This window comes from Eurypyga helias, unplaced genomic scaffold, assembly GCF_000690775.1.
Source record: "Eurypyga helias isolate BGI_N326 unplaced genomic scaffold, ASM69077v1 scaffold22, whole genome shotgun sequence".
NCBI classification, from domain to species: domain Eukaryota; kingdom Metazoa; phylum Chordata; class Aves; order Eurypygiformes; family Eurypygidae; genus Eurypyga; species Eurypyga helias.
In genome coordinates, this window is record NW_010236327.1 from 9,290 (window position 1) to 31,748 (window position 22,459).

At 37.2% G+C, this 22,459-nt stretch overlaps 1 protein-coding gene across 1 annotated transcript in view; it reads right to left on the bottom strand.

Annotated features, from left to right (window-relative positions):
• The window catches only part of CFH (complement factor H), a gene marked incomplete at its 3' end in the record, with an annotated part of 28,998 nt that extends 9,261 nt beyond the window's left edge, over window positions 1–19,737 (bottom strand). Inside the window, exons 1-13 of the mRNA XM_010147026.1 lie at window positions 19,677–19,737; window positions 16,080–16,265; window positions 15,401–15,506; window positions 15,129–15,205; window positions 13,151–13,345; window positions 10,723–10,893; window positions 9,588–9,767; window positions 8,740–8,940; window positions 7,269–7,448; window positions 5,556–5,732; window positions 4,300–4,479; window positions 3,974–4,147; window positions 1,723–1,905 (exon numbers count right to left, since the gene is read on the bottom strand). Coding sequence (XP_010145328.1) covers window positions 1,723–1,905; window positions 3,974–4,147; window positions 4,300–4,479; window positions 5,556–5,732; window positions 7,269–7,448; window positions 8,740–8,940; window positions 9,588–9,767; window positions 10,723–10,893; window positions 13,151–13,345; window positions 15,129–15,205; window positions 15,401–15,506; window positions 16,080–16,265; window positions 19,677–19,737 — 2,071 coding nt within the window. The remainder of the gene's footprint in view (window positions 1–1,722; window positions 1,906–3,973; window positions 4,148–4,299; window positions 4,480–5,555; window positions 5,733–7,268; window positions 7,449–8,739; window positions 8,941–9,587; window positions 9,768–10,722; window positions 10,894–13,150; window positions 13,346–15,128; window positions 15,206–15,400; window positions 15,507–16,079; window positions 16,266–19,676) is intronic.
• Between the last annotated feature and the right edge of the window lie 2,722 nt (window positions 19,738–22,459).

Consider the following 22,459-nt stretch of genomic DNA (forward strand, 5'->3'; position numbering starts at 1 on the left):
GTAAGTAGTTTGTTTTTCAAGGAGGAAAAAGGTATGTAAGGGGAATAAGGGCATTTGGCCTGCTCTTAATATGATAGAGGGAAGCCCCATGATAAATTCAAAATTTGAATTTGAACAACCTTGCCCTCAAATTTGGACCACTCTTCTTTCAAGCCTGTGCACCAAAGCTATTTTCACTGGACTGAGGATTTAAAAGATGCAAGCTCCATGTTGTACACTTTTAAACCATCAGTGTTGCTCATGGAAGACATGTCAGAATGCATATGCATAGAGACAGAGTAAACTAGTCCATAAAACCCCCACCATTTATTGGTTCTGCTGTTAGATCATCCTGCACTGTAAGAACACCTTGAATAATTTTCTGTATTTACAGATTTTCAACTTGAACATTCCATTCTACTTCAATTCTGAGACACTGTCAGCAAACAAATAGTAGTTTTGCACAAACATTTTTTAACTCCTGTCACTGGCATTCATAATCTCGGGTTTGAGGTATACTACCTAATGACATGCACAGAAAGTGGGTGCTTTTTCTTAGGCAGGAGACTTGGTTATAGAACTATTCATAATTTCAGTATCAGGACTATAAAAAACTGTTAGACGTGTCTGACTCTCTCCTGGGGAAGACAGCAACATACATAATGTGTTCATAGCCCTTGTGTTTGTAGCCCTGTGCCCCAGTAACATTCAGTATTGCCATTGTTAGAAAGACGCCACAGAGTTTGTACAAAGTTTGCAAGGCATCAGGATGAAGGTTTATGAGACTTTGTCAGAACCTGTCCTGACCTGCCTGGAGGCTTGGATTTACTTGTTTTAGCTGTAACAGCAACTTTTCTAGTGACTAGGCTATAGCTAATTTATTTTACTTTCGGTTAGCTCTGTGTAGCACTACCATAGTTTTATATACATAGTAGTAACAAGATTTTAGTCTCTGTAGAGCAAGTAATTATAACTCTAATATAATGATGCAGGTGAACACAGGGCTGGTATAATATATCAGTCCTTTCAAAGTGGGACAAAGGTTGGGTGTGGCAGAGCAGAGCACACAAAGGTAAGAGACAAGTCATAGTGTTGCAACCCAAGGCTATGAATAGCTCACAAAAGGCCAGCTTAGACCTGGAACTGATCAAAACTGGTTTTAGTGGTAATACAAAGAACAAGAGCAAGACGTAAAAACATCCTAGCAAACACAAAAATTGCCCCAAGCAGATCCTGTAAAAAGGAAGAGGAAATCATGACCATCAACATCTTATTCCTCCTAATGAATGATACTGATAATGTGCTGTAACTTCCCTCCAAAACACACCAGACGGTAACGCCCAAAAGGGCAGTAGAAGGATAAGCATAAAACCAGAAAAAGGGATAAATAAGAGAAAATGTGTGTATAACAATTGTAATTACATAGTACAAATTTTTGTATTACTTTGATATTCAGTACTATTTATATATTTATAATTAATTTTGTATATCATATATTATATATTTAATTTATTTCTCTTCCTATAATAATTTGATCTGGACTCATGACAATTCTTTGACTGTATGGTTGTCAATTATACTACTAATAAAGTTTTGGCTTTACATGTGCTTATTTTTTCAACCGTAACCTGATTTTGAATGTTACATGTTATACCTGAAAATACGTATTTTAATTGTGAATGTATCTGTGAAGGATTAGCCTACAGTGAATTACTCCTGACAAATAAGAGTTATATAGATTACCAATGCAAGAGGGAGGAGAAGACCATTGTCCATCAACACATTCTATTTCCTTTGATCCAACCAATTTTAATTGGACGTTGCATTCATATTGCAGTCTGTCCCCATGCCGATACTGTTCCACAGAGCCACCAGCAATACTTCCATTGGTAATCTCAGGTGGGGGGCCACAGCCTGAGACGTCCCCTGAAATCAAGAGATGAAATCTATGCTCTGAACCCAGTACTTTTAGCACAGTTATATGTTGAGTGCAACACAAAATAAAACAAATTAGTTGATTAAAATTAAGAAAAATCAGTAGAACAGGTTAAACAGGTCATTGGTTTATGCCTTTGAATATCTGGATTCATGCTGGACAGGAGATCACACATATGCATGACCCTGGCTCACTCTACTCTCTTACTTCCATACACTGTCAATTGCCTACTATGATAAAAGAAATGGTTGATAAAACCAACCCAGATTTAAGAGAAAAGAAGTGTTACATGGATGACAAATTCAGTATTCTTAAAAAAAAAAAGCCAAAACCAACAACAAAAACCCCAGAAAAATTCTGCAAGTACTAATAATATGTTATAAAAATCACCCAGCAAGTAATATGCACTGTATATTAAAGAAATTCACTTCTGATGGAGTGAATGGAACTCCTGTTAAGAGAGTGTAAAGTATTCCTGAGATAAAGAGCCAACTATATAAAATATACTTGTTTTTAAATGCAGAAGAGTGAGTTGCACGGTTTAATCCTAGCCAGCAACTAAATACCACACAGCTGTTTGCTCACCTTTCCCCTCCTCCAGTGGATGAAGACAATCAGAGGAAAAGACAAGGAAACTCATGGGTTGAGATAAAAATAATTCAATAATTGAATATAAATGAATAAAACAGTGATACTAATAATACTAACAATACTAATATTGCTACTAAAAATAAATGAAAATAAATCTACCACTACTACTACTAATACATTGTAATGGAAATAATGGAAAATAAACCAAATGATACAATTGTGCACCACCTGCTGACTGATGCCAAGCCAGGTCCTGAGTAGCAAGAGCCAGAGCGCCCAAGAGAGATCGCACCAGAGCGAGCCCCATGAGTGAGAGAGCAATCGAGAAAGCCAACCAACCAACCAACATGGACCCCCAGCCCACCCCCAACCTATACACTGAGCATGACATTTTATGGAATGAAATGCCCCTTTGGTCAGTTAGGTCAGCTGTCCAGACTGCGTCCCCTCCCAGCTTTTTGTAGCAAAAAAGTTGGGAACACAGGTCCAGTATCAGGAAGTGAAAAAGTCTTTGAATTAGTACAAACACTCCTTAGCAACAACTAAAACCACCAGTGTTACCAGTACTCTTCTCAGCACAATTCCAAAATGTAGCCTCATACTAGCTACTGAGAAGAAAATAACTCTGTCCCAAATAAACCAGCATGGTGAGCCAAAAGAAGGATGAAAACATGAAAGACAAGAAGGAAATTGATCAAATGGGAAGGGAAGGAGATGAGAAACATGACATTCCTTCATCCTCTCATGAAAGTGCACAGCACCAGCAAAATAAGCTCTTTTCAAATGTCAGTACGTTCTACTCTGTCTTAAAAAGGATAAGAAGAATAGGGGCATATATCTTCCCTCTGCATGAGTTTGTTCATGAAGCTGAGGAATTTCACAGGGAAAACCCTTCACTGAGGTTGGTTTTTTTTTTTTTTTAATCGAGTCCAGCTCTGTGTCATCTCCAAACCAGTCCTTTTTTCTTCAATATCATGTGATCAGAAAAAGGAACACAGGGTACAATATTTGCTGAGTATCAACATTAAGTAGTGGCAAAACTTAAAACATTTAGGATACAGTAAGAGAGGACATTACTCAACGTAATCACTTCCGGCTGCTGCATTGCATATTATTTATCCCTTTAAAAATAATAAATAATTTTCCATACATTACAGTCAATAAACAGTGAAATTTTGCACAAGCCATTTAAAAGCTCATTTTCAGTTAGTGCAGAACTCCATTTGGCATAACTAAAGCTATCAGAGAGTTCAATATTGAAAGTCCAACTGTTCAGAATCTTTCAGATGAAATAGCAAAACATTTTGAAATGATCCAAAGAGGACCAGTTCCTGCCCTTTTAGAGATGAAGGTGTGATAATTTTTTCTTGGGAGCAAGACTGACTTATAGAAGGTGTCTGCAGAAGTCTTCAGGACACAGAAATTTTCATCTATTTCCTACTACAATAGAGTTAACAGAAGAATTACCTTTACACACTGGTGGTGATGGAAACCATCCGAAGTAATAGCACTGAGTAGAGGCAGGTCCCACTCTTACGTAAGTGTTTGCACAGGTAAATTTCACAACATCTCCATTGCGGTATTTACCCTCCTTGGGAGAAAAATCTCCATTGGGAAATGTCAGCATTTCACATTCTATTGCTACAAAGACAAAATATTTTAACATATAGCGTACACCCTACAAAAAGTAAATGAAATGCTACTGATTCGAACAAAACCAAAGAAAGTCTTAAAGAAAAAATCTTCACTAAGTCTATACAGTTACACTGATTAGCAAATGCAACAATATTCACCAAGACACTGGGGCGTTGGATCCCATTCACCATTTACGCCACACCTTGAGGTACCAGTTGGCATATTATTTACAGTTTGATATCCCTCCAAACATGCATACTGAATCGTGTCTTCAGGCATGAACGTTGTTTTATTTGCATGATAATTCAAAATGTCCCAGTGAGGTGCTTTACATGATTCTGTAGAAGAAAACAAAGTTAGTGCATTTTGTGATCCAGAAACACTGCCCTTTGGTGTGTCAGGTGCTTCAGTGTGTGCTTTTCTACTGAACTACTCAGTATATTTGAAACATTAAAAATTCTGCATTGCCAGAATATGAATGTAGAATATCACATGTAGCATATTCACATAATATATACTGCAATAATCTTCAGAAATATGTGTATAGAAGTAATATCTAACATAAATACTTCTTCCTTAGATTCAGATCCTTTCCTAATACTACATATTTTGATTATTGGTCAGTTTGTGCTCCTGTTCCTTATGGTCATTTGTGAGGGGGTCAGAAAAAAACCCTTCCAAAATCCCAGGTAAAGGTAGTCTGAAATGAAAGGACAAGACAAAATATCGGCTAAAGTTGGTCAATATTATGTGACTCAGTATCACAACACTGGGAGATTAAGTCTCTTCTTTTACCATCCTACACCTCTGTTCAGGAGAGGAAGGAACTTCTAAAAGGAGAAAGGCAACAATATTACGGAGGTATTTTTCAGGAAAAAAAACCACTCAGGTGTTTTTCACAAATGTACTTTTTAACATCAGGTTAGACATATGCACAGTGCCTTTTATGCATAGTGATAACATCTTTCCAAATAATTAATCCAATCTATCTCTCATTTCATCATGTTTAAAGAAAGTTCTTGGCAGAATCCCTAGATTCACAGGCATTTCTTCATAAATCTTCCCTCACATCTGTGAAAGGTGGAAGAACTGAAAGTAAATTTGGGCATATGTACCTTGTATCAGATAAGAATCACTAAAGAGGTCAGTGACTACCATCTACTTCATGCTACAGAGGTCTGAAAAGATAGCTCACCTAGAAGACAGTAGATATTTTTCCACCTTACTCATTTCCCTTATGTTTTCTCTCTTTATTTCTTGGAGCCCCAGGAAGGTTAATCTCTGGAGGACCAGCCCTCTATTTGAGTCTCCTTCTGTTCAGTGAGAAAACTCTACCTATCTAGATGAAAAAAATCCGAGTATATAGGACATCATGTCTGCACCAGTGACAATAAGAAACCTTTATGCTACTTACTGATGCACCTTGGAGGTGGAGTCCAGCCACTCTCTTGGCATTGTATGACTGCTGTTTCTTTTCCTTCTGGAGTTACAAAGCCAGTACGACAAGCGTAGGTGACCTTCTCCTGTAAACGAAATGTTTTCTTTCCCAAGGTGAAATAACCGTTATCAAAATAGATATTCTGGCATTTTTCTGAAAAAGATAGACAGAATTTCTTCCAAGTAAATACTGCTAAACTACATACTTATGAAACACAGAAGAAGGACAAATGAAGCAGAAGTAGGATTTAGAACATTTTTAAGAGCACATTCATTTTTGCTTCTGCATTGAGCTCCTGTCCTAGAGGACAACTGGAAAGTGGAAACTCAAAGTTGACAGTTACCAACTCGTGCCGCACAAACAGGGATCGACAGGGGTTTGATTTGCATCAATTCTGTAAGCTTCCAAAATTGTATGTCCACATCTGGTCTCACTAGAAATTAAATTCATATTAGGCATGCACAGCACTGTCCTTCTGTCCATTAGCAAGGGGAAAGAATGCCAGAGGTCACCATGGTGTGCAGATACCACCTCAGTTCTACCAAAGAGAAATCATTCAGAGTGCACATACTGCAAGGCTAAAGTAAATTTGTACCAAAGAATCCCTTCTTGCACATGAAAACACAGCTAGAATATATATCGTTTAGGCCAGTCTAAATGGATGGAAATCAGTCGTTCTAGATGGATGTTATAGTCTTGTATTCAGAAAGAAAACCTGTAGTATGCTAAATTCTTCACTAATAAATTGTTATGTGAAGAAGTTTCTTATTTTTAGGAAATTAATACTACCACAAATAGCAGTATTTGCACATTAGGGAGTCCAGTAAATTAAAAAAAAGAAAAAAAAAAGAGACTCTGAGGAACACTAGAGGATGTATTTGAATGTTGAGAGCAGAGTTAATGACACTTTAGTGCAACCACTTCCAAAGTTTAAAATTCACATCAAATCTTTTGGTGTTTATACCAGTGATGTCCATGACTGCCTAACAGTAGGAACGATAAAATGTTATTTTGCTTGCTTATTGCTATGTAAAAGTCTCAGTGGGTGGCAGTCTGAAACATTCTGTAGTTGTTGTCTTTATGAGAGTGGGATCATTTCCTAAAAAAATATTTTTACAGTCCAAGAAAAGTTGAATTATTTCTTTTGTCCATATGAAATCATTATCTAAAGTATTTAAAGTTCCTGTGAGACATTCTAGCAATTTCAGGCTTGGTGCAGGAACAAAAGCTGGAAACAGTTAGGAGAGGTAACCTTCTTATTCCTCCCTCCTTCCAGTATGATGCCAACTGGAAAGGAAGCAAGAGGAACAAGGATCAGGTGGCATAGTGAGAGGCTGACAGGAGACAAATTACAGATAGGTAGTGCAAGGGGAATGATTACCATTTATTTTATTACTGTAATAACAAGATTTCATTATTGAAGACAAAGGGACTATGACTCCCATCCCAGAGCTTACATTCTAGGAGATCTGAATGAGCCAGATGTGGACATTTACAGGGTTAAATCCTGCATGTTCGTACAGTGACTGACCTCAGCAGCATATAGGGGCACCAGAGCTGCATGAGATGGTTGAGAGAATCACAGCATCGTATTTCAGCTGTGGAGCATCTAGACATAGAGTTACTAAGCAGCGGCAGTGGATTTACTGGTTTTAGCTAGAAACCTCAACAAAATACAAGCACACTCACTTTTACGAATACATCTTGGAGGAGGTGACCAGTCTTCCTTTGTGCATGTGACTTCCCCATCTTCATGTTCAGCATAATAGTCGTCACTGCATACATATTTAACTCTTTCACCTTCCATGTAAACATTCTTCTGGCTATGTGGGAAATAACCATTTTCCAGCTGTCTGACAAGACATTTTTCTAAAGAAGGAAGGTAAGTTCATTTAACTACAGTAATTGGTACAGCTAGAACTGAGGTAAACTAATTCTTAGGAAGGCAGTTACTAAAAAAGGGCCTCCTAGAACCTTTCTGTAGCCTTCTATCCCAAAGAAGCATTCGTGTTCAAACCTGAATAAAAGCATGTTTTGTTCAATTGCCCTAAGATTAACGAATCACATGAACAGGAGTGCAAGTCACTACACAAAGTGCTAAGAAGTCATCTAGTAAACAGTATCACTTGTCTAGTGTTCATAAGCAAGTTTGGCTAACTTAGTGATCTAGTGTCATGCACACCATCTCTGGTTTGGTCTGCTCTGTCTCCAAAATGTTGATGTCTGCCCTGAGTGATTTTCAGCATTTGCCTCCAGGAGATTTTATCATCTCTCTGCAAATGTATTAGCCTTTCAAACCAGCTCTAGAGATCTTAGCAACAGCAAAGGACACTGGCTCCACAACATTCTGGGCCGTCAAGGAAGACAGCTGAAGGAACGGTATAGCTGTGTTGCTTGAGTACCTGGTCCTTTCCTCTGGGCAGGGCTCCATTCATTTCCTGCCCTGAGCACTGCTCCACTGAGGGTAACAAGGAAAGATCAAACTTTTGTAATCCAATTCCAAGCCCTACCAGTAGGTACGAACTTTACTGTGACACATGTGTTAGGAGGCCTAAGTTTGCAGCTTTAAATCTATTTTAAATCTAATCTATTTCAAATCTAAGTCAGTGTATCTGACAGTGTATCACGGATCTTTTGCTGATACCAGGCTCACTTTCAGCTTATTGCAAGAGTGTGCCACCTTCTGGAGTGCACCAGCTCCAAATGCTATCCAAAAGGGACCGGGCAATGGATCTCAGAAAGGAACCTCAAGACAAAGTGATCAAGCCACAGAAGGAAGATTATATTCACATGGAGCAGAAACTGGTTTTATGTGCAGCTGTGTGTGCAGATGAAAGCAGATGCATGCATGTGACCCAGAAGTTGGAGGAGTATTTCCTATGCATTTCTTAATCTCATGAATATTTTCAGGAGTAAAGAATCTCCAAAATTCAAAAGCATTGTTTCAGACTTACTCACTTCAAAATGTCACTTTTACCAGCTGACATTTTGAGCTCTGCAGATAGGATGACAGTCTGGGTGCAGTTCCAGGGGTCAACTAAAGCAGTTCTACTTTAACAAACTGTTCTTTGGTCCAGCTTGCGCTCCATTGGCACAATTTCTGCTGCACAGACCTTTCACAATTTTAACAGAATTGAGCATATAGTGGAAATGTACTTACTGAGGCATTTCGGCTCTGGAGACCATCCCCTTTCAGAACAGACCATTCGAACCCAGTATTCTCCACTCGGGGTTGAATAACCATTATTACAGTGGTAATCAGCATGCTGCCCAAACCTCATTGGAAAGTAATAGTTTTTGTAGTACTCCAGATTTCCACTTAACTTGCCATTTTCTATAACTGGGTAGTCACATGGTTTCTCTTGAAATAAAATTTAACAGAAACAATATCAACATATGCATGACAAAAAGCTCAGGACACAACTAATACAGATTCAGCTTCATCATCATCATCTGAGTGTTTTCTGAAGCTGACAGAATCAGGACTGCATACCTTGGCAGATCGGAAGGAGTGCATGAACAATTGCACTCTGCTTCCAGCGTCTTTGTCAGTGCATATACCTATGTGGCTTCCCTCGATTCCATTGCAACCAAAAGAAATCCAGTCAATATTCTCAGTGGAATCCAAAGGCTCATTCATGAGAACAAATGCAAGTATTTAATCTAAGGTGAGATGACACTGTCTTTGTTGACACTGTCTCAACTTAATTTACTATACTGATCATGATGGAGCCCAGACAGCTAGCTGAGTTATAGATGTTAAACTCTGGACTCTCAAAACTGAGGTGACTCCTGTCACCATTTTCATTTGCAACATAATGTAAATGTAGATTATGCCACTGTGTTTATAGCTGATTTTTCCAAGCCATCAAATTAAGCTTTATATCACCAAGAAACACAACGAACTTTCCTTTGTCATGCTGCTTAAGTTTTTCTCTTGACCAATTTTTCACTGAGATATTCCCAACAACTTTGCATGTTATGCCTTCGTTCATGAGAGCTACTTACGAATACAACCTGGATCAGGCACCCAGCCATCCTTGGTGCATTCAGCTGTGCTTTTGCCAGTCAATACTTTAAAATTATATCCAGGATTACACTGTATTGTGATTATATCACCTACTATGTAGTTGTCTTCTTGAGGTCTAAAGTTCCCATTGGTAATTTTTGGAGGAAAACATACAATTTCTAAATAAAAAAGAGAAAAAATGGATGATAATTTGAAGAATATGTTTATATTTATTGCCTAAGTTCTTATTTTCATAGTATATTGACCATAACTACCTATAATTGTTAAAAATATGTTTCTTAGGGCAAAGAAAAGGTTACATTTCTCTCTTATTCTTAGAAATGTACAGTTCTGTAAGAGAAGAGTGACAGCTGTTACTGATATCATGTTAATAACAAGATTAAAACTTAATTGCAAAGAGAATTAGAATTGAATTTGACTAATCTTTTCCAGTAGGTCATTCCACAGCTGGAGCTAAAAATGACCTATGCTGGGCTCACTCACAGCTCTCCTGGGCTGGTTTATATATACTGTCCCAAAGTAGTGCAGGTTCACTTGCTGGTCCGAAATGAAGAAATAACTATACTTAACTAGGAAGATTAGGGTCTTGCACTGACACTGGAAGTATTTCAACAACTGGGAAAGGACGAGCATGCTACTCTGAAAAGCTCATGAGATCTTTATGCTTGGAGAAGCTAGGCAAACATTATTTATAAACTGGAGCCTGTGGTGAGGTTTTTTAAATTATTTTAAAAATTTTTATTCTACTTCCAACTTAGGAAATATCACAAATACACTGCTAGGAGGGGATGACTATCAGGTAAATACAGGTTGGTCCTGCTGTGGAGTGAAGGTGGGCAAATCAGCTGAATTGCAATTGTTGCTTTGTGCACCTATTTAACTATACTCAAGTAAAAAGACTGAATGAACTGGTTTTGCTACTGCTCTCTATGGTAAACTCTTATCCAATTGTCTGGTCCCTTTAACACTTAATCCTTCCAGATCTCCATGGGATATTGGTCAGAAGTGGATGGATTTCTTTTGTTACGAATAAACTAACTTTTTGTCATTACTCATCTCTGAAATTACTTCCAAACACAAGAAATGTTCAAAATAACTTTAAGCAAGGCTAACCAATGCAATAGGGAGTTGGATTCCATCCTGATTCAGTACACTGCACATCTGCTCTTTCACCATATCTGTATCCTTCATCACAGGCAAACTGTAGTTGTTCAGATTCCTTATAAGACCTCTTTGGAGAACGTACACGTCCATGCTGAATTTCTGGCACATCACAGATAATCTCTGAAATTGAGAAGTAAAAAATCCATATAACTTTGTTTATTCTTATTTGTCAAAAATAAATGTCTATTGGAATAAGATTTAGGGCTTTTTTTTTTTTCCCCTCCCCATTTGATGTCACAAAAACATTGGCATTTTGAAACTATTTGAACTCATTTGAGAACTCTTTAATTACCTGATTGTGGTGCCAGGTAGAAAGTGTGGTGTAGCACAAAATCAGTAGCAAACTGGTTCATGAGAAATATTTTAAGGCTTTGCTTTGGATTTCAATGGATTTCAGAACCCATATATAAGGCAGGGGACATACCAAAATAAGCAACTAGGCTAGCTGTAATTTGGGATTTTCCATTTTACAGATAATTTAATTTCCTTGTAATTTCCAGCAAACCTAAATATCTCTCATAGCCAGTAGATTACCTGAATCATATATCATCAACAGGAAAACAAATCAAAATATCTGGAAAACTGACACTAGAATGCTTAACTACCTGTAAAGGAACCTCAGCATCCCCAGCTCCTTGCCAAACCTAATAAAACCAGCAAGATCCTGCAGTTTTCAGAAACTGCATTCATAAAGCCATAAAATATTCAAGACTGTTTCCTAGGCCACAGAGCAGGACACCAGAATTCTCTTGGATTCCTTTGCTGGATTTACTTTGTATTTAGGATGAAATATAGCTCAGTGGATCTGTCATTGTTTAGTAAAATTCACTATATTCTGCCAGTGTTGCAAGCACATGTGTTCAATCCCACTTTATGCTGTTCAAATTATAATAAATGGGGGTTTTAAAGCAGCAAAATGCAGTGCTGAAATTTTGAACAAAACATACATGTACCTGACATCATCACATATGTACTCTGTCCTTCTAAACGCATACTTTTTGATCAGATAACTTATAAATAATTTTAAGACACTTGATGGATTGAATATTTAACAGTTATTTTTACTATAAACTTCCTGGGATTCATTCTTGCATACTGACACCCAATCCCATACAATCTTTATTTGCAAAATAGGAGGAATCACACCGTCCACCAGTACAAGCTGGGGATGGGGCAGGGTGGGATTGACTGGCTGAAAAGCAGTTTTGCAGAAAAAAAACTTGGCAGTCCATATGGACAAGCTGAATAGGAACCAGCACTGTGCCTTCGGTGGAAACAGAGAAAACATCCTGGGCTCCATTGGGAAGAGTGTTGCCAGCAACTCAAAAGAAGTGATCCTTCCTCTCTACTCAGCACAGGTCAGACCACATCTGGCGTGCTGTGTCCAAGTCTGAGCTCCCCAGTACAGGAAAGACATGGACATACTGGAGCAGGTCCAGTGATGAGACATGAAGATAATTAAGGAATTCAAAAAACTGACAGATAAAGACAGGCTCAGAGAGTCTATAGAAAAGAAGGCTTGGGTGAAGGATCTTATTAATGTGTATATGTATAAATTCCTGACTGTGGTGGGGCAGCAGAAGTAAAGATGATGGAGCCAGACCCTTATCACTGGCAGTCAGTGACAATATAAGAAGCAATGGGCACAAGCTGAAATACAGGAAATACCAATCAAACATAAGAAAAAACATTTTTACTTAAGAGTGGTCAAACACTGGAATGGGTTACCCAGAGAGGCTGTGGAATCTCCATCTCTGGAGATGTTCAAAAGCTGACTGGACACGGTCTTTAGCAACTTTCCCTAGCTGACTTCTTTGAGGGACCTCCAGAGGTCCTTTCCAACCTCACCTATTCTGTAATTCTGTAGTTCTGTAAACACTAAACATGAATTAAACTTCTAACTCGTCAAAACACATTAGTCTGAACACAAAAAAAAAAAAAAAGTTTTTTTGTAATTTATATACACTAAGAACACGAGTGAACTAAAGTCATGCTTCTTTTTAAAACTGGTTCATGTATATTCAAAATTGTTTGTGATTACTTTGGTTAAATCAACACTGAAGTGATTGATTCTTATGTCGACATACCAAAGCTAGTTTCAAAGAAATTGACTGCAGCCTGGCAAAACACACAGCTTGCAGTGAAAATGTGGAACAAACAGATGGTCCGTTATGATTATATTAGTATCCAATATTCTCCGATTTCTGTTTCTTATCCTACTTCTGCATATATGCAATGGAGATTGTTTACAAACAAACTATACTTAATTGCTGTGGAATAAAGTGAAAGTTTTGCAGTTTCCCATATGCAACCAGCCTCTAGAAGTCTGTGAGAATAAAGCTTCTTAATTACATATAATAAATACTGTCCTTTTTACCTTGGCACTGAGGCACAGCGCTATTCCACTTTCCATTAGAAGAGCAAATTATTTCTTTAGATCCAACAAGCCTGTATTTTGCATTACATTCAAAATTTACCACCTGGCCAAAGGAATATTCTCGGCCTAGCTCAAATGCACCAGTCATAATTATTTTTCCATTTTCTGGTGCTGGTACAGGTAAACACTTTGCCACTGGAAAACAAAACAAAACAAAAGGAAAGGAAAGGAAAGGAAGACAACAGCTGTTTAGAGGTTTATTCTGTAAAATAAACTGACATACAAAAAGGTTAAAATACAGAAAACTCACTGTAATTTCCTTACACATTTAAAAAATATACGTTTGATATGTGTTCACATACCATTTGTAACAGATACACTACAAATCCCTAAACAAAAAGACAGACTGACATAGGAGGAAGCTTGTAGACCAGCTCTCATTATCCTCGGCCCTTAAAGGCTAAAGACAGAGCACTCGCTGAACTAGATGACCTCCCGAAGTCTTGCCACATCTAAATTATCCTATGATCCTGTGAATTCTACGGATGATTAGGTGAGCCTTGACTGACATGTAGGGCCGTTAAACTTTGTCAAAATAGGTTAATCTACTTTAGAGCTATGCCAAACTGAATTTGCTACAGACAAATACCTGGAAAAATGCTATGTTATAGACTGACTACAACAGTTCATTTACTAACCAAGAAGAATCCTAGTTAAGGATATCAGAACAATTATATTATTGAAGTAAACACAATGTCAGCCATGAATTTAGACCTCTTGTGTCTCCTAACTCTGTAACTGCATAAAAAGGAAGAATTAACCTATGCAATCAGGTATTTCTTATTAATCAAAGCTCATTCTTAAATGTTTGCATGTATCACTGAGTATGTATGAAAGTGGCTGGTGTTTTGCCTACCATAGCTCCCACTTCTCTCTGACAACATTCTCCAGTTTATAAGCTATCTGCCATTCCTATGAGCTCACATTCTGTCTTCTAGGTTCCTCAAAATTAGGACATTATACAAATACTTTCTTTCATAGGCAATCATATTTCAACCTAATGAAAACTCCTCAGTCATAAAAGAAAAATCTTATGAGAATATTGAAATTGTAGTATCTTGGTGACACGAAAAAAAAATGTTGGAAGCCATTGTTCTATAAAGTGCAGATAGAGACCTGTATGCCTTAAACTGAGGACACTCAAAAACCAGTAAACTAAATGTGAAATATCTGAGACCAAGGAAATGTTACAACCCAGATGAAAAACTCTAGACAAGTGAAAGATATCTACTTTCATTTGTGATTATTTACCTAGAGATCCTTCCCTGACATTAGATGCTTAACCAAAACAGAAATTTCACTGCTGCACACATGTTAAAATAGATGAGTTAAAAAGTATCTTTGGGAAGAAAAGAAGTTTATTTTCATAATAATACAGGTTTGAAACTAGTGAAAAGGTTTCCAAAATCAGGGAAGTATCATCTGAGCCGTCCCGTCTATTAAGTCTTGAGGTCTGGGTCTCTCTTGCTCTCATTCTTACTTACTGAAGTTTTTCCATGGTATGCTAATAGGGAGAAGAACTTAAAACAAAATCCTAATTGCTAGGATATTTGTAAGGGTGGAGGAGAAAGCTAGCTGAAAACAGACATGCTTTCACATACACCCAAAATGCCTTATCTCATCTGACTTTTGTAACCATGTTTTGCAGACATCTACTCCATCAGGGCCTTTAGGTGAGGCAGAGCTTTAAGCTAGTCTGGGGTTGGCAAGACTGTGTTTTGTCAATTGTTTTGAACAGAAACTTGAGTGCTTATTGAACTAAAATGGCTGAGCAGTAGTTGTAAGAGTTTCCCTGCTGCATAACTTGAATTTAAACATATGTGAATTAATACTAGTAGAGATCACACATTAGTTCTAGGCAGTGTCAGACAGATAAAAAGACAATTTAATAAAGAATTATATGTCAAGTTCCATTTACCTTCACAGTGAGGGATGTCATTGCTCCATCCATCTGCTTGACACTCACGGTAATTTCTTTGGCTGAGCATCAGGTATCTTACCGAATAAAAAGTTAACAACACCAAAATACAGTCTCATTATGTGACAGAAACAGCAGTACTGCTGTTTAGGAAGCAAAGGTTTTTATATTCTAGCACAGACTAGCCAAAATGCAACAAACCTGAGCAGCTTTTTTCTTTTAAGACTAACACCTTATATTAACTCCCATATATTGAATTAAGTAAGTATTACCCATCATTACATCTGTACTCAACTCTGGCACCAAATACAAATTCACTTCCACTGGTAAGTTCAAAGGAACCAAACTCAATATCTCCAGGATGTCCACAAGGTTTATCTGGTAAAAAAAGAAGAAGAAAAAAAAATTTACTTGCACCATATTTAGGAATGTGAAACTGTGTAAGATGACACTTTTCTAGTAATTAGGAGTGAGTATGGGCCTTTCACAAATTAAAGAATACTCAGCATTAGCTTGATTAACCCACTTCCAAGAAATTACATACTTCAAAGAACTAATTGAATATACTGAAAAGAAGACAATACTTTCTCTTGGCTCGCATTCAGAATTGAGGTTAGTACTTTATTCTGATTAGACTGTAAATTTCATCTGCATTAGACTTTTCCTAAAATTTTGGAAGCAAGCTGCTAATAACTTAATAGTAGGGTTAATAAGGCTGGCCTAGATTAAGATCTGGAAAAAAAAACCCAAACCAACTATAATCCTTTGTTCTGGGGAAAAGGAACTTCCAAAAATGTTTCCTTATGTGTACATACTTTTTAGGATGATATTTTAAAGGGTGCTGAAATAAGTTACAGGTACAATTACAATGGCAATTTCACCCTGACATCACTGGCAAGAAATGTAATCTCTCAGGCCAAATGGTTGTACGTATCTTGCATAAATACTTGCTTCTGCATTCTGTCCCTGGGAGGACTTTCTTCCATGCTCCATCAGCACACTCAAACGCAATTCGTCCAAGTTTTATATATCCAGGCCGACATCTGTATGTTACTTGAGTACCATGTGGATAGGGAGGTTTGTCCCATCTTTCAGTAGGCACTTCTTTAACTCTCCTAGGAGGAGGCTCTTTACAAGCTGAAAATTGTAAATAAAAATATTAGTGACTGAAGCCATACTACAAGTATCAAAATAATTTTACCGTAAGAAATATAGCAAGAAATCCTGTGGACATTTGTGATCAAATGAGCTTATGTTTTCTATTTAATCACCACAAAATGGGAAACTGCCAAGAATCTACATTTTGTAGGAATATGAATAGACATAGGAACAGTCAAGCAAGTGCCAAGAAATCACATGGGACAGTTGTAATTAATGAAATAGATTTTAGTTACAAAGACTAGAGATGAAATTAGCACACTGGTTCTAATCAGAGACATCTCTTACCCTTCCATCTGCAAGAGCTCCTCCATGCCTGTTATTCCATTACCACAGAGAATAACTCTGCACTCTGTAGAGTTTCCTTTCAAACTATTTTATTCTGCAGCCACCACCATCCTTACTGACAATAAGGTCATGTGTCATTTGATCAAGCTCTGTCAAATCTCCCCTCACCTTTACATTGCCTAAATTTTCTCTCCCGGCTGAGATCACCTGATATTCCAGAAATTATTTCCTCCCATCCATGAGATTACTTCTTATGACAAGTTACTTATTACACGATGTAATTAATTCTGGGTATTCAATTTGACCTTTGCTAGCTTCAAAGCATTTTGACTCAATTTAAGGGGTGGATGGTGTTGTATAATATTTCTTATTAGATGAATATTATACAGTCTTTTCCAAAAAGCTCATTCCTAAACCTTCTTCAGTGTCCATGAAATATACAGTCAAGCCCATATGAATTACAAGAAATGAGCCTGAATTAATTTTATTAAAAAGTTCCTCAACAGCTTGAGAATGAGAAAACTCAGACTAAAGGGAAAAGAAAAAAATGTTGGGAAGCTGCTAATGAAAAAGAAAATTACCTTTGTTGAGAAACAGGTTTTTTTCTTGTTTATAATAATTGACCTAATTTCAGTGACTTGGTTGACTGAACTGTACTTATTTTAAAGGCTGAAAATTTATCCAGAGTAAGAGTCTGGACAGTCTAGCTAATTAGATGCAATGAAGTCTGTTTGACATCTGAACACGAAAGGTGAGAATTCATCAAGAATCTATAAAACAAACTCTAAGAAATGAAACCTTGGAAAAGAAATGAAACCTCTGTATAGAAAATAAATGGGAGAAGAAATGTCCACCAGGGAAGGAAAATTCTTGATGAGAACACTACTCAGTAGAGAGCTGGCACAAGTCCTCTCACTTTAGATGAAAGGCCACAGTTTTGAGAAAGCAGCAATACTTTCACTAAAGCTTTCCTGTGGTGTCCAGGTGCTGCCTAAAAGTGGGACTACAGGAAAAATATTTAGGATCTTTCCTTATTCAAGGGATGTGGAGTTGTGGCTTGCTGAACTAAACTGTGAAGATCACAACCCCAGATGAAGTAGCTGTGATTTCTAACACAAAGTGAGCAGATTAAATACTCATACTTCCACATCAAAGTGTGGAAAGTGAATTTTACTGTAGTTGTACAAAGACATACCCTTGAACACTTTATTTCCGTCAGTGGAGTACCTACCGGAGTAGAAGCATAATCTTAGAAAATTATTTTAAAATCAGGAAGAAGATTTGTTACAAGAAAAAATGTGTATAATTTTAAGTGTTCTGTAGCTACGACATTTTGAAAATATAAACAAACAATGTTAATTTCGATACCGAACAACTTTATTTTGGCTGTCATATATAGCCCTAAAAAGTAGACATGCTGAGGTGCTACAGAGTGTGCCCACACATTCACCTTTTTTTTCCAACTACTTTAATAAGTATGCTCCCTCCTACGAATGATTACATCTGAATTAAAAATACTGCTTCTGTCCACTAGAGGGTACTACCCTACTATAAAAAAAAAATAGTAAGGCCGGCTACTCTTTCTGGGTTTTATTTCAACTCTCTGTCCTCAAACTATGTGTTACCATCAAGTGTCACAGTATGTATATGTATTTCTGACTACAGGTAATGGTGGTTTTTTTACTGCAGTTTCTTAGTAGTTTAAGAAGAAGAAATATAGTGACAGGATGTACTTCAAAACTGTATTAATTACATCATTCACCCACTGTGTGTACTCACCAAAACTGTGAGGGTTTTATTTTTACATTAGAAAACATGCATTAAATGCATACTCTCAAATCCTTTAATGAAAGACCAGGAGAGCTGTAATTAATAATCTAATATTTATATGTGACCAGACCCCACTTAGAAATAGCTCAAGCTGCTTTCTTGCTGTCATTATTCTGGTAGCAACTTCCACAAATTCAAGCACAAACTACAAATTCAGGTAGGAGTACTTTTCAGCCCTTGTGCAAAAAGTCAGCTCTCGAACAACTCACACAGACTTTCAATAAGAAGCTTGAACTAAGAACCCTGTCTGACCCATGGCAATAGTTGTCCCGGATAAATAAGATATTGCTACATTCACATTCCTTTGCAATCACTCTGATCTAAAGAAAGCATTGTGAAAAGGAAGCGCAAATTCAGAGAACTTTGTTTTCAAATTCCTGGACTTTTCTGCACTTTGAAAACAAATTAGACTTTATCAGTTGTTTTGAATCAGTATTTATTATAATTCCATATTAAAAAGAAAATACATTTCATTACTGTCCTGACTGTTTAATTTTTCAAAGTAAAATCTATCAGATTTTTGATTAATAAGGATTCATAATCTTCATCTAAAATTAAAAACAACCTGAACCAAGCAAAGAACCACACCAGCTGAAAGGCAGCCTTTCCGCAACTGTCTGTGTAAAGAAACCCAGACAGAAAGCAAAAGAATTGATGTAATAAACATACAGTAAACAATAAAAACACAATATCAAGAAAAATAAATGGAACAGAGAAACAGAAAATATCAGAGGCTTCTGAAAAGATAGAATACTAGCTACCTCTTTAAACCTGTATGAAAGCATATCTGCACGCATTTATCTCATTTAATGGATTAAAACCAGTCTGTCACTAAACAAACATTTTGTAACCTTTTCAGTCAATTTAGTAATCATTCTTTTTCTCAGATTTTCTCACAGATTATTCCAGACAGAAAGAATTGCACATTTAGCCAGTATTTTCTATTTTAATCTACCAGCTGTTTATGGTTTTTAGATGTTAGAATGATTAACACACATTATTAATAACAAACGAGTTTTCTGGCTCTAGTTTATAGGGTTTAAAAAAGTGCAACAGATTAGTAACAGCAGTAATTACCCAAATAAACAGGTGAAATAATACCTATGACAGGATACTGAATACTAAAGGCACTAAATACTGCCAGAAGAAATCTCAATTATTCTTGTCAGAAGTTCGTTATAATAAGCAACAATGCAAACATTTTATTTACATATTGTTTTAGTTACCCACTTCACTTTAAGAAAGGGTGGCTTTTTTCACATTAAAGCTTACCTCTTTCTGCAGTACAATACATCCAACATAAAAACAGGGATGTGTAGCCCAGGAACGACATCCTAGAGATTCAGAAACTCAGAATCTAACACATTTAGTATTGTAGCCTACTTGTTTTGGTTACCTTGAGTTATTTCCACTCCTATTTTACTCACTAACTGCTCCAGGGACTGACCTTGCAAAGCATTTATACTCTGATTTCAGACGTCACTTCCTCTAATCCTCTTGCAACACACAAGTGGTGGTGGTTTTTTTTGTTTGTTTGGGTTTTTTTGGTTTTTGTTTTTTTCTCTCCAAGCTTTGCTAAATGAATAAAGAAATAAATATCTGGCGATTTTGGTTGTCACAGTCCTTCTCTGTGGTCTGCTTGCTTCTACATCTTACTTAACTTTTTCATATGAATCCCTTCCATACTCAGATAAGCTTACTTTTTTGGTAACCAAAAGGAGTTGTACAAATAAATTATTTCATGATTCCTTGTGTTTTACATACTTAGTTAAAAAACAGAAATCCACCTTAAATGTATTTAAAAATGAACGTATCATCCAGGAACTACATTGAAAATTGAAATTGAAAAGCAGACAAAAGGTACAAAGTGACTTACTAACCCACTGGTTCTTGTACAAGATAACCGACTACCAAGAGCAAAGGAAATGTACTTGATCAAATATTTGATTAAATAAACCTAGGTGATGTTGAAACACTTGTTTCAGTATCACATAAGAAATTATAAGATGGAGAAGATGTGAATGAATTGTAAAATGGATAATGAACTACCCAAAGCAAAAGTTTGTGCTAAAAGAATTATATGGCAATCTGGGCTAACAGTGGAACTCCTCCTGGATTCATGCAAGCAACAGTCTTATTAATATTTTCATTAAATGCCTTGGCTTTATAGGAAGTGCATTCCAGATGAAATGTGGATCATATGAAGAGAATTATTTGATACTGACAATTAGGGAAAACCATGTAAGAGTACAAAGTGCTCTCAGGAGATGGACACAAAACAGCTGCACACCAAATAGCCCGTAGTGGTAATGTCTGACTGGCATGGACTGGCAGACATCCATCTTGTATATGCTCCCAAGAGAGCACATAATATACTCTTAAAATCACTGCCTTAGTTAGCTTACTAATATAGGATAAATAAATAGTGTGTTTACAGGACAGATCTCAAATGGAATCTCAATTCCTTGTTTGTCCCCTCTCAAAATGCAGCTGAAACTACTTTATTTTATTTTAAACCTGGGTTGTGTTTTCAATTACCAGTTCTAAAGAATGGTCTTAGTGAAAACTGGCATTCAGCTGTTTCACCTGCCAGAACTCTTCCAGACAGCTTAACATCTCTTCCTTCCCCTACCCCTTTCTCTTGCCAAGCAACTCATATGTGAAGAATGAACTCTCACACTGCTCCATGGCCCTGTGATAATCAGTCTACACCCATTTTGCAGTTACTGGTGCATACCTAAACAGTAAAAATTATTTTTTTGCACCTACCTAAGTAAAGTTTTAAGAAACAGCTCCTCACAGGACTTCACTGCCCATATCTTTAATTCCTTTATTTCTGTGGTAGAGAACTGTGCGCTGCTGCAGACAGCAGTCCTCTAGCTGCACAAAGACAGTCTCACGTGTCTTCTCTGCACAAATCCTACTGCATTACTGTATGTGCGTGCACTTAGATGTTTCTGTACCAGTGGTGGCTGGGTGCAAAAACTAGTATCCTGGCAGTGGTGAAGAACTTAGGGTGGTTGAACGTCCCCTGTCACAGCAGCGGTACTAACTGCTTTCCAAATGTAGCAGACACTGCTGGTTTCCAATTCCTTAACTGCTGTGGGAAGCCCAGAGGACAGGAAAAATATTGAAGCAGAGTGATAGGGGGAACTCAGATTCCAACCCTGAGACAGTGGCTCAAACCAATTAGCTGTAAAAATCCATGTTACGGGCATGGCTTCTATAATTTTTCCAAATTTAAGTGTTGTATCTTCTGATGTCATGAAGCTCGAACTGGTTCAGGTTTTATGAATGTGGGGTTTTAAACCACTTGCCAAATCATTACAGGCTTGAAACAGTCAAAGATACTTTCAGCTACAGCTGAACCCAAACAGGAACTGAATTGAAAATTTGCCATAAATTTCCTGACTGCTGTCTATGAATACAAGCAATGTTAAAACTACTTAAGCTAAAAAATAACATCAGTACACAAGAGCAGATAGGTATAAACTTTCTATGAATAAATTTAAGCTGAAAAGTAGAAGACTCACCTAAGTAGTAAGTCTTTGAAGTAATCTTTGTATAGGCATAATGTAGACATACAAAGAAACCATCTTTGGTCACAAAGCAAGGGACTAGACTCAGTCCTTTCCAGTCTGGTGTTTGTGATGTTCTTAAGACATTGATTAAACTTACCCTAACAAAATGGAAATAAAACCAGGAACTTAATCTTCCCTTCCTCACCTGTTCCATGGGCTATCAACTGATTCAAAACTAATGTCTTTAATCATGGGCCTGTAGTGACAGGACAAGGGGTAACGGGTTTAAATTGAAAGTGGGGAGGTTTAGATTGGATATCAGGAAGAAGTTCTTCCCGGAGAGGGTGGTGAGGCACCGGAACAGGTTGCCCAGAGAAGCTGTGGATGCCCCATTCCTGGAGGTGTTCAAGGCCAGGCTGGATGAGGCTTGGAGCAACCTGGTCTAGTGGAATATGTCCCTTCCTTTGGGCTGCTCGCTCTGTTCTCACTACTGCCAGTTTCATTTGTCTCTTTACATTTCTTTCCAAATTGACA